General features: G+C 37.4%; 1 protein-coding gene across 1 annotated transcript in view; it reads right to left on the bottom strand.

Moving 5' to 3' along the window:
* Nucleotides 1–14690, bottom strand: part of LOC107661542 (ATP-binding cassette sub-family B member 7, mitochondrial-like) — a 64089-nt gene that overhangs the window by 37630 nt on the left and 11769 nt on the right. Inside the window, 4 exon segments of the mRNA XM_016451171.1 lie at nt 3559–3827; nt 7210–7342; nt 12326–12369; nt 13028–13100. Coding sequence (XP_016306657.1) covers nt 3559–3827; nt 7210–7342; nt 12326–12369; nt 13028–13100 — 519 coding nt within the window.

Raw genomic sequence — 14690 nt, 5'->3', positions numbered from 1 at the left:
GTCAGTCCTTCTGGAAACAGAAGACAAGAAAGGTCTGCACCAGCCAGTCTGAAATTCTGTGCTGACCAGCTAACCCTATCTTCACACAAATATTTTAACAGATCTCTGGAGCAGTGTGAAGTCCATTCCTACTTCAAACGCTTCACCATCATCCCCATCCCAAAGAAACCCAAAATTACTGGACTTAACGACTACAGACCTGTAGCTCTAACATCTGTGGCCATGAAGTCATTTGAAAAACTGGTGCTGGCTTACCTGAAGGACGTCACTGGACCCTTACTGGACCCCCTGCAGTTTGCCTACCGAGCAAACAGGTCTGTGGACGATGCAGTAAACATGGGACTGCATTATGTTCTGCAACATCTGGACAGACCGGGGACTTATGTGAGGATCCTGTTTCTGGATTTCAGCTCTGCTTTTAACGCTATCATTCCGAACCTCCTCCTGCCCAAACTAACTCAGCTATCCGTGCCCACCTCCATCTGTCAGTGGATCACCAGCTTTCTTACAGACAGGCAGCAGCAAGATAAATTCTCATCCAGCACCCGTACGATCAGCACTGGCGCCCCCCAGGGGTGTGTTCTCTCCACACTGCTCTTCTCCATCTACACCAATAACTGCACATCTAAAGACCCCTCTGTCAAGCTCCTGAAGTTTGCAGATGACACCACACTCATCGGCCTCATTCAGGACGGTGACGAGTCTGCTTACAGATAGGCATCGTGATATCGAATTGAACCAAATCGATGACATGATAACCGTAACCGAACCGAACCGTGAGACCAGTGTAGGTTCACACCCCTAATATAAGTGGGTTTTTTTTTTTTAATGTAGGACTATTTTTTTCCGCAGCCAAACACTGCACGCTGGAGAACTTTAAGCCCTGAATTTGCCGCTGTGTGACTTCTGTTTGAGTTGTGTTTCTTAGGCCGAGTTCAGACTGTCAGATTAAAATCTGTATTTAGATATTATCCAGATGGGTTTTGAATGCCTGAACAGCAAAAAAAAAAAAAAACAACAACACATGGAATGTGATTTTTTAATTTTTTTTCAAATATGTTACAAACCACATATGTAGGTGTCTGAAAGGCGAATTTTTACAGATGTGTCTTAGTCTGGACGCTCATAGATGCTCATATTGGATTTCAAAATTTATTTTGCATCACTCTTAATGTGACAAACACGATAACGTCAAAACCGGTGACAGAAATGGCAGAAATATTCATACAGTATTCAAACTACAGCACAGAACATCACAATATATACTGGCGCTGAGGTTTCTTGTGCGACAGAGGAGTTCTGCACCACGTCTTTATAGGACGCTTAATATGGACATTGAGACAATGCACCTCCATTTTTCTGCATCTGTTTTGGAAGCCTCATGAAAAACATGGGTATGACTGGACATGCAAATCTGATTTGATCACTTGCAATTAATAGTGAGGACAGTCTGCCTACAAATATCTGATTTGAGAAAAAAATATGGTTTGCCTGCAGTCTGAACATAGCCTTACGGGATGCTACAGAGTTGAGACAATGAACCTTTTTTGCTTGCAATATTTTGCTACAATTTCACTCATGTGTAATTGTGCCCATGAACAGCTGTTCTCTGTGGTAAAATTGTGGCTTTATAAATGATAACACTTTAATATAGGGGCCAGTTCTCTCTAGTTGCTTGTTAGAATGCCTATTATTAACATGTTGGCTGTTTATTAGCACTTATATTCTGCATGAGCATATTCTACATCCCTAATACCTAAACTTAACAACTACCTTACTAACTATTAATAAGCAGCAAATTAGTTGTTTATTGAGGCAAAAGTCATAGTTAATGGTTTGTTAATCGCGAGAATTGGACCTTAAATAAAGTGCGACCTTATAAACTTACTAACATATGAGGATATCCTTTGGACTTACCAAAATGCTGCTGACCAGTATCATTTCAAAGAGTGTAGGCCCCAGGTTAAAGACCAGAGCGCTGAGCACAAAGCTGATTCCTCGAGTGCCACGGTCGATGGCTTTGGACAGCGCTCCCGTCTGCCTGCTCAGGTGGAAGCCCAGGTCCAGGTTGTGAAGATGGAGAAAGACGTTCTTGGCTATCCTCCTGATGGAGCTCTGAGCCACTTTCCCAAACACTGCGTTCCTCAGCTCATTGAAGAGAGCGGACCCGGCGCGGGAAACACCGTCTGAAAACACACGCGTTCACTGTCAACACAACACAAACTTAAAAGCACAGAAAGCGTGTGCCACTACATTTACATAGTTGCTGGAGAAACAAAGGGAGTCACTGCGTGCGGCGTTGACAACTTCCAATAAATTAGGAGTTATTGGGGACAGTCACAGCAGCACTCAGATATGAAGAGCCTAACATTGCACACTGCATATTATTTCCATGTGCATCTGTATGAATGCTAACAAGCTTCAGAGAACATTCACACAGTCAGAGACTGAAAAAACACATTAGATTGCATGACAACAGAGTACACGACTTCTTCCTCTTCACTCAAGAGCAACTAAAGCTCATTAAACCTGCCAGCTTAAACTCTTCTTGACCCACGAGTAGACCTGACTCACTGTATAGCTGCTTTACAACATTAACACCGTTTAGGTAACAAGAACCTTGTTAAGGCCCGATAGGCTCTAAAGGTGACATATCATGAAAATCTGACTTTTCCAGGTTTTAAGTGCTATAATCAGGTCCCCGGTGCATCTACCAATCAAGGAAATGTGAAAAAGATTAACCCAGTAACTTTGTTTTGATGAGCTTATTTCTGCAAGCGTCTGAGAAAACGAGCGCGTCTGATCTCGCTCCCCTAGCGACGTTGCAAAGGGATTTCATTATAATATTACCGCCCTTTAATCTGCAAGTTTAAAACGCATGATTTCAGCGCGATACACAATATATACTGGCGCTGAGGTTTCTTGTGCGACAGAGGAGTTCTGCACCACGTCTTTATAGGACGCTTAATATGGACATTGAGACAATGCACCTCCATTTTTCTGCATCTGTTTTGGAAGCCTCATGAAAAACATGGGTATGACTGGACATGCAAATCTGATTTGATCACTTGCAATTAATAGTGAGGACAGTCTGCCTACAAATATCTGATTTGAGAAAAAAATATGGTTTGCCTGCAGTCTGAACATAGCCTTACGGGATGCTACAGAGTTGAGACAATGAACCTTTTTTGCTTGCAATATTTTGCTACAATTTCACTCATGTGTAATTGTGCCCATGAACAGCTGTTCTCTGTGGTAAAATTGTGGCTTTATAAATGATAACACTTTAATATAGGGGCCAGTTCTCTCTAGTTGCTTGTTAGAATGCCTATTATTAACATGTTGGCTGTTTATTAGCACTTATATTCTGCATGAGCATATTCTACATCCCTAATACCTAAACTTAACAACTACCTTACTAACTATTAATAAGCAGCAAATTAGTTGTTTATTGAGGCAAAAGTCATAGTTAATGGTTTGTTAATCGCGAGAATTGGACCTTAAATAAAGTGCGACCTTATAAACTTACTAACATATGAGGATATCCTTTGGACTTACCAAAATGCTGCTGACCAGTATCATTTCAAAGAGTGTAGGCCCCAGGTTAAAGACCAGAGCGCTGAGCACAAAGCTGATTCCTCGAGTGCCACGGTCGATGGCTTTGGACAGCGCTCCCGTCTGCCTGCTCAGGTGGAAGCCCAGATCCAGGTTATGAAGATGGAGAAAGACGTTCTTGGCTATCCTCCTGATGGAGCTCTGAGCCACTTTCCCGAACACTGCGTTCCTCAGCTCATTGAAGAGAGCGGACCCGGCGCGGGAAACACCGTCTGAAAACACACGCATGCACCGTCAGCATAACAAAAACTTAAAAGCACAGAAAACAAAAATTAGATGAAGTGTGTGCCACTTCATTTACATAGTTGCTGGAGAAACAAAGGGAGTCACTGCGTGCGGCGTTGACAACTTCCAATAAATTAGGAGTTATTGGGGACAGTCACAGCAGCACTCAGATATGAAGAGCCTAACATTGCACACTGCATATTATTTCCATGTGCATCTGTATGAATGCTAACAAGCTTCAGAGAACATTCACACAGTCAGAGACTGAAAAAACACATTAGATTGCATGACAACAGAGTACACGACTTCTTCCTCTTCACTCAAGAGCAACTAAAGCTCATTAAACCTGCCAGCTTAAACTCTTCTTGACCCACGAGTAGACCTGACTCACTGTATAGCTGCTTTACAACATTAACACCGTTTAGGTAACAAGAACCTTGTTAAGGCCCGATAGGCTCTAAAGGTGACATATCATGAAAATCTGACTTTTCCAGGTTTTAAGTGCTATAATCAGGTCCACGGTGCATCTACCAATCAAGGAAATGTGAAAAAGATTAACCCAGTAACTTTGTTTTGATGAGCTTATTTCTGCAAGCGTCTGAGAAAACGAGCGCGTCTGATCTCGCTCCCCTAGCGACGTTGCAAAGGGATTTCATTATAATATTACCGCCCTTTAATCTGCAAGTTTAAAACGCATGATTTCAGCGCGATACACATGATAATCAGAACCAAAATAGATGTTTTTTTAGCAGGTACGAGCTGTAATGGCGCAGCTCTATTCTGGAAAAGGGGGCGGGGAGCAGCAGCTCATTTGCATTTAAAGAGACATGCTCTAATACAGCGTGTTTCTGCTTCCACTCAAAATAGGCATCACAAAATGATATAATAAATGATCTGTGGGGTATTTTGAGCTAAAACTTCACAGTTACATTCTGGGGACCCCTGAGACTTATATTACATATTGTAAAAAGGGGCATAATATGTCACCTTTAAAGCAACTATATGCAAGAAATATCCGTTTCAAAATCATCATAGGGGGCTTCGAAGTTGCACAAAACTACATACAGTTGCTTAAACCAGAACTGGGGAACAAACAAAGTTCATTAGGAGCAGCTTTCCAGCGGTGGCGGTTAAACACCTTTGATTTAGAAATGTCCTTTCTAAAATAGCCTACTGCTTATGTACATTCACAAAGTCTTCCAGTTTCATCTGGATTTACGAAAATCATTTTAATTTTAGGAAGTGTTCTGAACATTTTCACATTGCATCAGCTACTGACGAACACATTCATTTTTATTTGAATTCTCACTCAGTGAGTTATTTAACATGCATTACTATGTCTTTTTTAATAAACGCATTAAAATGCACAAATTCACATTATTTTTTATTTACATGTAACGCAAGGGTTCACAAACTTCTTTTTGCGATCCAAACCTCTTTTACCTAATATACCCACATGAAGTACCCCTGCAATTTTAAGGTAGTATGTTCATGTTCACAGACATTGGTTAATGGTCACATGACCTGCAGGTAAACTAAATATTTCATCTTTTTTAGTAAGTCTTTTATTTTCATTGTTATATTCAAATTAATTATTTCATGTTATTTTTTCAAAACTTAATTATCTTTTCATTAAACCCTGCAGTTTCTTCACAAAACCTTGACGAAACGTCATGTTTAACGCACTTCATGTCGTTAGTAACAATGAATGGCCATATAGTTAATTTTTAAAATATGACATTCGAATTGAGATACCAAAAGTCAATAATGAATTTGACATGAACATCCCATTTAGGTTTTATCTGCTAGTGGGAAACAAAACTGCTCTTAATGCATTAAATTCACAGCCTCAGGATGAACAGTGCCTTAAATACAATATCAATCAAGGCAAATTCTGCACAGATAATCTGTGCCTTGCAGCGCACACAAATCACACAAGCAGCAGCAGAGAAGCATTTAATGGTCTGTGTGCACAGGACCTAATGGCTCTCGTTAAAATATGCAGTTATGGGAAGACAGTGAATTTTCACTTTAAGACACAATGATTCGCTAAGTGCTTCGTTACCATTAGTCATTATCTTCATTTATCTTTATTCAAACATGCACTTGGGCTCCACTGGGTGGCACAAACCGCCATCTTCAACAAAAGCAAACTAAGACTAGAATGAATTATACAAATAAATTAGTCTGTACTGGTCAAACTCCATGACAGGGAAAATCTATTTTATATCACACCTGTACTGTTCACAAATACCTCGCCTTAATGTTTTAGACTGACACTGTAAATGCTCGGGCCATCGAGTGCTTTATGAAATTATGCAACCATTCTCGTCTAATGTATGGATGAAAACCACCTGATGATGGCGAAGTTTGTGGAAAAACACAACATGAAAATAAGCTTATGTTAAAAAAATGTTGCAAGATAACACCCTTTCTGTCTTCTGACACATTCCTGCTCTGTCCTAGTAATAATACTGTATGTATTATTAAATTATGTACTATGAAAACCTCCTGAAACTATAACTACATACTGGACCCGACAGAAAACCCAGGACGAACTGCTATGGCTCATTTTTAATGTGCAAAATGGATGTTTACATAAAATTCCTAAAAGCATAGTCGCCAGTTTAACTGTAAGGTTTAGAGCAGGGTTATTATATTTAACTATAGCTAAAACCTAAAAAAAAAAAAAAAAACTTGCGTTACTTGAAATTGGAAAAACATTTTAAAAAATGGTTGCATAGGCAACATTTCTTAGTTTAAATTGGTTTAACTTGATGTACTAAAATAACTAAAACTGAAAAAAATAAATAAATTAAAGCTAAAGACATACAGCAAAAAAAAAAAAAAAAGAAAACTAAAAACAAACGGGGAAGATTGAAAAGGGAAGATATAAAAAAAATAAAATAAATAAACATTAATTAAAAGTATCTCAATGATACTAAAACAATGCTGGTCTAGACAGAAAAATGGTCACAAAACACCCACACGATAAAATAAGCACTATGCTAAACACTATTACCTCAGGAGAGTAAAAATACATTATATTCAATAAATAATGCTTCTAATTTTGGTGCATTGATGGGAATGGTTTAAGAAACCATTGTGGTGAATACATTTTTCTCTTTGCGGACACAGTGTTATAGTTCAGCCAAGAGTTTGAGGTCAATGCAGTCAAAGTGACGAGCAAATGAAACACAAACTTCCAAACTGCATTCGCACCCACAACAGATGCATGCATGACAAAATGCATCACAATGAATCTAAAAAGCAATATTGACACAAAACTTTGGGGGAAAGGTCAGTTGGAGCTTAATATGCAGCACGCTTCCCAAAATGAAGTCAAACACCTGCCAAGACAGGACTCACAGCCAATCAAAACAGCCGTTGCCATGGTGACCACCGTGTTTGGCGCGTCGCTCAGGTTCAACATGTGTCCCGACATCTGGTTCAGGCCGTCCACCGCATATTTAAACATGAAGGGCACCATAATGTTGGTTATCTGGAGGACAAGCAGAAAAAAGGAGAGGATGTGAGCACGCCAAATGTTTTTCTTGGTTCCTGAGTGCACTGATGGGCAGAGAGGCATTAACAGCCTCCTGCAGATACAGCTCAAAATGAGTTGCTTGATGCATCCACTAATGGAACTGAAATGGTTATTAAAGATAATTAAAAGCTAGCGGACAGCTGCTGGGTCGTGCCAATAAACAGCGGTGCATTAGCCGGGCGACATTTCCCTTGAATCTGGCCCCACTTTTGCTCACCCCTTTCATCGTGTGTGACTCATTTTAGGTGAATGGCACATTTCTACAACACTCGATGATGAATCTTGAGTGAATCTCATGAAACTCGTGTCATTTCACCCCGAAAAGACCAGTAAGATGTTTTGTACTGGGACATTTTTCATGACAGTTAAGCACATTTTCTACCAGAATTTCCAAATTGTTTGTTTGTTTGTTTAACGCCATTCCAGCTTCTGTGGCTATTTTCATGGCGAGAAATATTATGGCTGAATTATATCATGTTTAATTTATTTCCATTTATTTTTGCTAAAAACTACAAAACTGTATTTGGCTTAACTCTGTTAAGAATCTCTTCAAAAGAGTTTCTCAATTAGTTAAAACCAGCACAATCTAATAAAACATGCTTAATGGATGCTTAACAGAGAGAACATGTTCAATTTCCAAATAACTATTATGCAAAAAAATATAGATTGTGATGAAATTAAACACACTAATAAGGGCTTTCTAAGAAAAAAAAAATGTAGAAAATGAACTGGGTATGCAGAGATTTTAGCTGCTTCCTGACGAGAGAATGGCTGCTGTGCTTATGGACAAAACTCTCCATTTATAGACCACTTGCCTTTAGATCTGAGAAAAGCAGTTTTGTGCATTGGCTAAGGCTTCCTTGGAAAAAAAACAAGAACTATATGATTTCTAAAGAATCACGTGACACTGATTAAAATTCAGCTTTGCATCAGAGAAATAAATTATACTTTGAAGTACATTAAAAGTGACTTCTTTTAAAAGTGACCAAGCCACCCATTTAGTTGAGCTCTGCATGGTGCTTGTAAATGCACGGTCATTCATGCTGTTTTAAATTAAACTGAATTGAACATATGTTAAAATATATTGAAAATTATCAGAGAAAAACATAATTGGAAAACAATCCTGAAGCTAAACTGTCCGAATGAATTCTGTCCTTTACTCAACCTCATGTCGTTCCAAATCTGTATGACTTCTGTGCAACACAAAGATTATACGACAAACGTTGGAGCCCGAACCACACTGGACTCCACTAGCTTTCATTAGAAGTGCAAAAAAAAACCAGACATTTCAAATAAATTAATTTTGTGTTTTCCACAGAAAAAAGAAAGTCATGCAGCTTTGCTTTTACGGGAAGTAATGTCACCGCAAAGCAAAGCAGGGATGTGTAACGTACTAATTACTGCTCTGAAGCTTCATTTGTGGAAGATAAAAATGAACTGCCAACACCTCAGTGATACTTTGGCTTTTCAAACAGCATGCATCCATAGCAATGCCCTTTTCCAAGATGCTTTGAACCGGTTTTAGTTACACACAGGACCTCAAACGCACGGCATGAGCCAAACAAAACCGGTCTGTAAGCAAGGTTTGATAAGCTTGCTCTTTTGGTTCAATAATAGTGGACGACTCCCTCCATGTTGAATTCTGCGCCACGGGACGATGACAGAGGTCAGACCGGCTAATACATAAGTGAGTTATCCGTTTATGAAGCCCTCGTCAGTCTTTATTTAACACTACCGGTCAAAAGTTTGGGATCAGAACGATTTTTTATGTTTTTTACAGGAGTTTCTTCTGCTCATCAAGGCTGCATTTATTTGATCAAAAATACAGGAAAAAATGTACTATTGTGAAATATTATTACAATGTAAAATAACGTTTTTTTTCTATTTTGATATACATTAAAATGTAATTTATTCCTGTGATGCGCAGCTGTATTTTCAGCATCATTACTCCAGTCTTCAGTGTCACGTGATCTTCAGAAATCATTCTAATATCCTGATTTATTATAAGCACTGGAAACTGTTGCTGCTTCATATTGTTTTGGAACCTGTGATACTTTTTTTCAGGATTCTTTGGTGAATAAAAAGTTAAAAAGAAGAGCATTTCTTTAAAATAGAAATATTTTCTAACAATATGCACTACAGTTCAAAAGTTTGGGGTCGGTGCATTTCTATTCTTTCTTTTTTTGAAAGAAACTAAAACTTTTATTCAGCAAGGATGTGTTAAATTGTTAAGAAGTGATAGCAAAGATTTATATTGTTAGAAAATATTTATATTTTGAATAAATTCTGTTCTTTTAAACTTTTATTCATCAAAGAATCCTGAAAAAAGTATCGCAGTTCCCAAAATAATATTTGGCAGCACAACTGTTGATAATTCTAATAATAAATCAGCATATTAGAATGATTTCTGAAGATCATGAGACACTTTATACTGGAGTAATGATGCTGATGGAAATTCAGCTTTGCATCACAGAAATAAATTATATTTTAAAGGATATTAAAATAGAAACCATTATTTTGTATTGTAATAACATTTTGCAAGATTACGTTTTTTTTCTGTATTTTTGATCAAATAAATGCAGCCTTGATGAGCAGAAGACACTTCTTTAAAAACATTACAAGTCTTACTGATCCCAAACTTTTGAGCGGTAGTGTATGTCTGCAGATAAGGCACACATGGGCGAGAAATCCCACAATGACACACAGCTGAGTTGGTCTCCTTAGATTTGGTTTATACATCTGGTTACTTTAACACACACACTGTAAGATTAAACACATATTTAACAGAGTTTCTGTTGTTGAAGTTTTTGTGGTTATCATCGTGGACTTCAAATACTCTTCTGTGTAAATACATAACTTTGAAAGAACTGGGGGAAAAATAAATATATAAGAAACTGCGTAAACTCAAAGCATATGTTAAATAGATTTTCCTTAATTAAATGTCTGAAATGTACTTGAAAAACGAATGCAAAAGCTTAAGGGAAAAAAAGGAAATTGTGTGCAGACCAGTTCAAGGGGCCTAGAAAAAGTGCCATGTGTACCACACCAAAAACAAAAACACACTTTCAATCGGAAAAAAAAAGATTTTTCCTTGTTATTTCTAGGATATCAGCAAAGTAAATAAGTGAAATGTCATCAGCCGGTCATTTGCACTGAGAATATCACACAAGCTGATGGGGGAAAAAAGAAAGTGTCAAAAAAACAAACCAAAAAACATTAATTTTCTGGGTGTAAATTGGTGCAGACAGAAAAGAAAAATAACTTAGAAATAATGTGTGACAAAATGGTTTGTTAAAGTTGTCATGACGTGGGGGAACAAATTTCACTTGATCTTCTGACATGCATGGGTTCAACAACACTACAAAAATAAACTGAATTTCAGAACTCAAAACATCCTTCTCGCTGAAAAAAAAGAGCATTTAATCGGAAAAAAAAAGATTTTTCCTTGTTATTTCTAGGATATCAGCAAAGTAAATAAGTGAAATGTCATCAGCCGGTCATTTGCACTGAGAATATCACACAAGCTGATGGGGGAAAAAAGAAAGTGTCAAAAAAACAAACCAAAAAACATTAATTTTCTGGGTGTAAATTGGTGCAGACAGAAAAGAAAAATAACTTAGAAATAATGTGTGACAAAATGGTTTGTTAAAGTTGTCATGACGTGGGGGAACAAATTTCACTTGATCTTCTGACATGCATGGGTTCAACAACACTACAAAAATAAACTGAATTTCAGAACTCAAAACATCCTTCTCGCTGAAAAAAAAGAGCATTTATTGAAAACAAGCAGCAAAACTAGCCATTCTCCAGAACATCAGGATGCACATTGTTTTCAAATAATGGGACGGTTAAAAACTGTGGGATTTTATGGTATTCTGGAGCACGCGAACTGATTAGTGTTATATTAGTCGCCTTGTTCACGAGCTAGTCTTTCAAAATGCAAACGCAATGAAGTAAGCTAATCAGAGGAGTGGGAGAAAAGTCTTAAAGGAGAAGCAGCTCCAAAACAGATCATTTCATTCACATGCTCAATGAAAGGATGTAAAATGCTCATACATTACTAAATTATGACATGAATTATTAAAAAAAAAGCCTTTTAAATTATAAGTGGAAAAAAATCATTAAAAAGGTCCTTAGCGTACATTGCTTCTACTCGTATTCATATTTAATTCATATTTTAGTTCAGCATGTGTTATGAACAATTGCAGCTTTGTTTTAACTTCTGTGTGTGCAGAACGTAATCAAAGAATCAAAGTACTGATTTTGTGAGGTATATTGATATATTTACAAACAAGATATACACTAAGAAAAAAAACAAAAAAAGGAAAATGTACTGATAATTTTCTGCCAGGACACTCAAAATACACCTGAAAAATGCAAAACTCAAAATACACCTGTAAAATAATAATAATAATACAGAAAATGACTACATTGTGCCCTTTTTTTTTTTTTACAGTGTAGTATGGGGCAAAACTGTTTATGCTAATGTACTTTAATGTTGTGAAAGTATCTGGAAAGTATCTGGAAAATAATGAAGGACAGAGTGAACTCCTGTGGGAAAATAGCATGATCCAGGTTGTCCTAAAGACAAGAGACGTGCTTTATATATTATGCTGTTTGATGCATTTGTTCCTTATGCTTGCATCCTTATCTGTAATTGTTGGAATAAGCTATACAGTTGGCTAATATATTTTGCATCCAAAATTGGAAGCACTTCATATCAGCCAGTTCCAGCAGTACTGACAGACTTTATGTAAAAAAAAATGCATTTAGTTTTTTCCCCTGCAGACACACCAAAATCCCATTGTAACATTACACCCCTAAGCACAACATATCAAAATACAAACAGCCTAAACGTTACTCATCACAGAGCTAGACCTGTATAAAAAGTCAATGCCCCATTAAATGATATAGCGGTGGTATGATAAAGAAACGCACCTTGGCTCCAGCGAGGAGACCCAGTGAGATGGTCACGGTCCGGTCTGTCCTTGGGCCAAACATACGTCAACATGGCCGCCAGAATCTTAGAGGAGTTCACTTCCTTCAGCTGCCAAAAAGCAAAAAATATGCATTTTTAAAAGGGTTTCCCAGAGTAAAAATATAAATATTTAAATAAATCAGAATAATGTGTGTGCGTGTACACACACTAGGGCTGGGAAAATAAATCGATGCATCACGAATCGAGAAATGATTCCGCATCGATTCTGAGCTTAGTTTTGAACAGCAGATGGCGCTGCATGGCGTAATCGGCTTGGTTAACCTAAAATAATCATTCGTAAAAATCGAAAAGGTTGAAGCGAATTACAAGGGTGTTCACATGTAATTGTTGGAATAAGCTATACAGTTGGCTAATATATTTTGCATCCAAAATTGGAAGCACTTCATATCAGCCAGTTCCAGCAGTACTGACAGACTTTATGTAAAAAAAAATGCATTTAGTTTTTTCCCCTGCAGACACACCAAAATCCCATTGTAACATTACACCCCTAAGCACAACATATCAAAATACAAACAGCCTAAACGTTACTCATCACAGAGCTAGACCTGTATAAAAAGTCAATGCCCCATTAAATGATATAGCGGTGGTATGATAAAGAAACGCACCTTGGCTCCAGCGAGGAGACCCAGTGAGATGGTCACGGTCCGGTCTGTCCTTGGGCCAAACATACGTCAACATGGCCGCCAGAATCTTAGAGGAGTTCACTTCCTTCAGCTGCCAAAAAGCAAAAAATATGCATTTTTAAAAGGGTTTCCCAGAGTAAAAATATAAATATTTAAATAAATCAGAATAATGTGTGTGCGTGTACACACACTAGGGCTGGGAAAATAAATCGATGCATCACGAATCGAGAAATGATTCCGCATCGATTCTGAGCTTAGTTTTGAACAGCAGATGGCGCTGCATGGCGTAATCGGCTTGGTTAACCTAAAATAATCATTTGTAAAAATCGAAAAGGTTGAAGCAAATTACAAGGGTGTTCACAGTGGGCTGTGTTTACATTAATCTCGCGTCATAAAAGCATTCTGAGCCGAGGTGAAATTACAGACTCAGGCGAATGCACAAGCGTTATATATACCAAGTGATTATATATAATGTGAATAAATCTTTGATTAATATGAATATTTTAATTAAAAATGTGTCTCGACGTACTATTCAATAAAATTCTAGTGCATTTAATCTATAAAATTACAGCAGAGTGAGCAGGTTTTTGGATATGGTAAGATTAAACTTATTTTAGAGAATAAAGTTCCACATTTCAGCTATCGTTTTGTTAGGGAGGGTACACAAAATGCTATTTTATCCTTGCTTGTAGAAAATCCTCAATCTATATGCTTCGTAACAGCTTCATGTGGACGTAAACATTTAATTTTAACGTGGCTTTAAGCACTATGCATCGTTAAAGTGTAACTTTTTATGTCGTAGAATGAAACGTGAAAGTATCTTGAGCTTGTGTGAACCACAGACCTTTAGGGGATTTAACCAAACTCTCATTCAAAAAACCCATTGACTCTGGGACGATGGAACCTGAAGTGCTAAAATGCTAACTCACTTCCGGGTTTTTGCCTACAAATTGACGTCATAGTTTCACCACTTTATAAACAGAAGATTTAACGGCTTTCATTGATTCAACGTGACTAATAAACACACGACTACGGCAATATATGGTTTATCTGAGTTCTTATTATTATAATTTTCATTATAATAAAGTATATAATAATGCAATGCTAATCGACATAGCCTTTATCACTGCTTAAATACTATGAAATATGCTGCGTGCCTTATTCTGTGTAAGAAGCCACATCATCTCACAGAAGGATTTATTTCAAACACTCGGAGATGGTAAGTTTAAACTTATTTTAGTGAATAAAGTACCACATTTCAGCTTCGTTAGGGTGGGTACACAAAATGTTATTTTATCCTTGCTACTAGAAATTCCTCATATGCTTTTCTAACAGCTTAATTTGGCCGTAAACATTTAATTTTAACGTGGCTTTAAGCACTATGCATCGTTAAAGTGTAACTTTTTATGTCGTAGAATGAAACGTGAAAGTATCTTGAGCTTGTGTGAACCACAGACCTTTAGGGGATTTAACCAAACTCTCATTCAAAAAACCCATTGACTCTGGGACGATGGAACCTGAAGTGCTAAAATGCTAACTCACTTCCGGGTTTTTGCCTACAAATTGACGTCATAGTTTCACCACTTTATAAACAGAAGATTTAACGGCTTTCATTGATTCAACGTGACTAATAAACACACGACTACGGCAATATATGGTTTATCTGAGTTCTTATTATTAT

This window comes from Sinocyclocheilus anshuiensis, unplaced genomic scaffold (genome assembly GCF_001515605.1).
Source record: "Sinocyclocheilus anshuiensis isolate Anshui unplaced genomic scaffold, SAMN03320099.WGS_v1.1 scaffold731, whole genome shotgun sequence".
Lineage (NCBI taxonomy): Eukaryota > Metazoa > Chordata > Actinopteri > Cypriniformes > Cyprinidae > Sinocyclocheilus > Sinocyclocheilus anshuiensis.
Note: the sequence above shows the minus strand (reverse complement) of the source record. Positions and strands in the feature narration are given on the sequence as shown.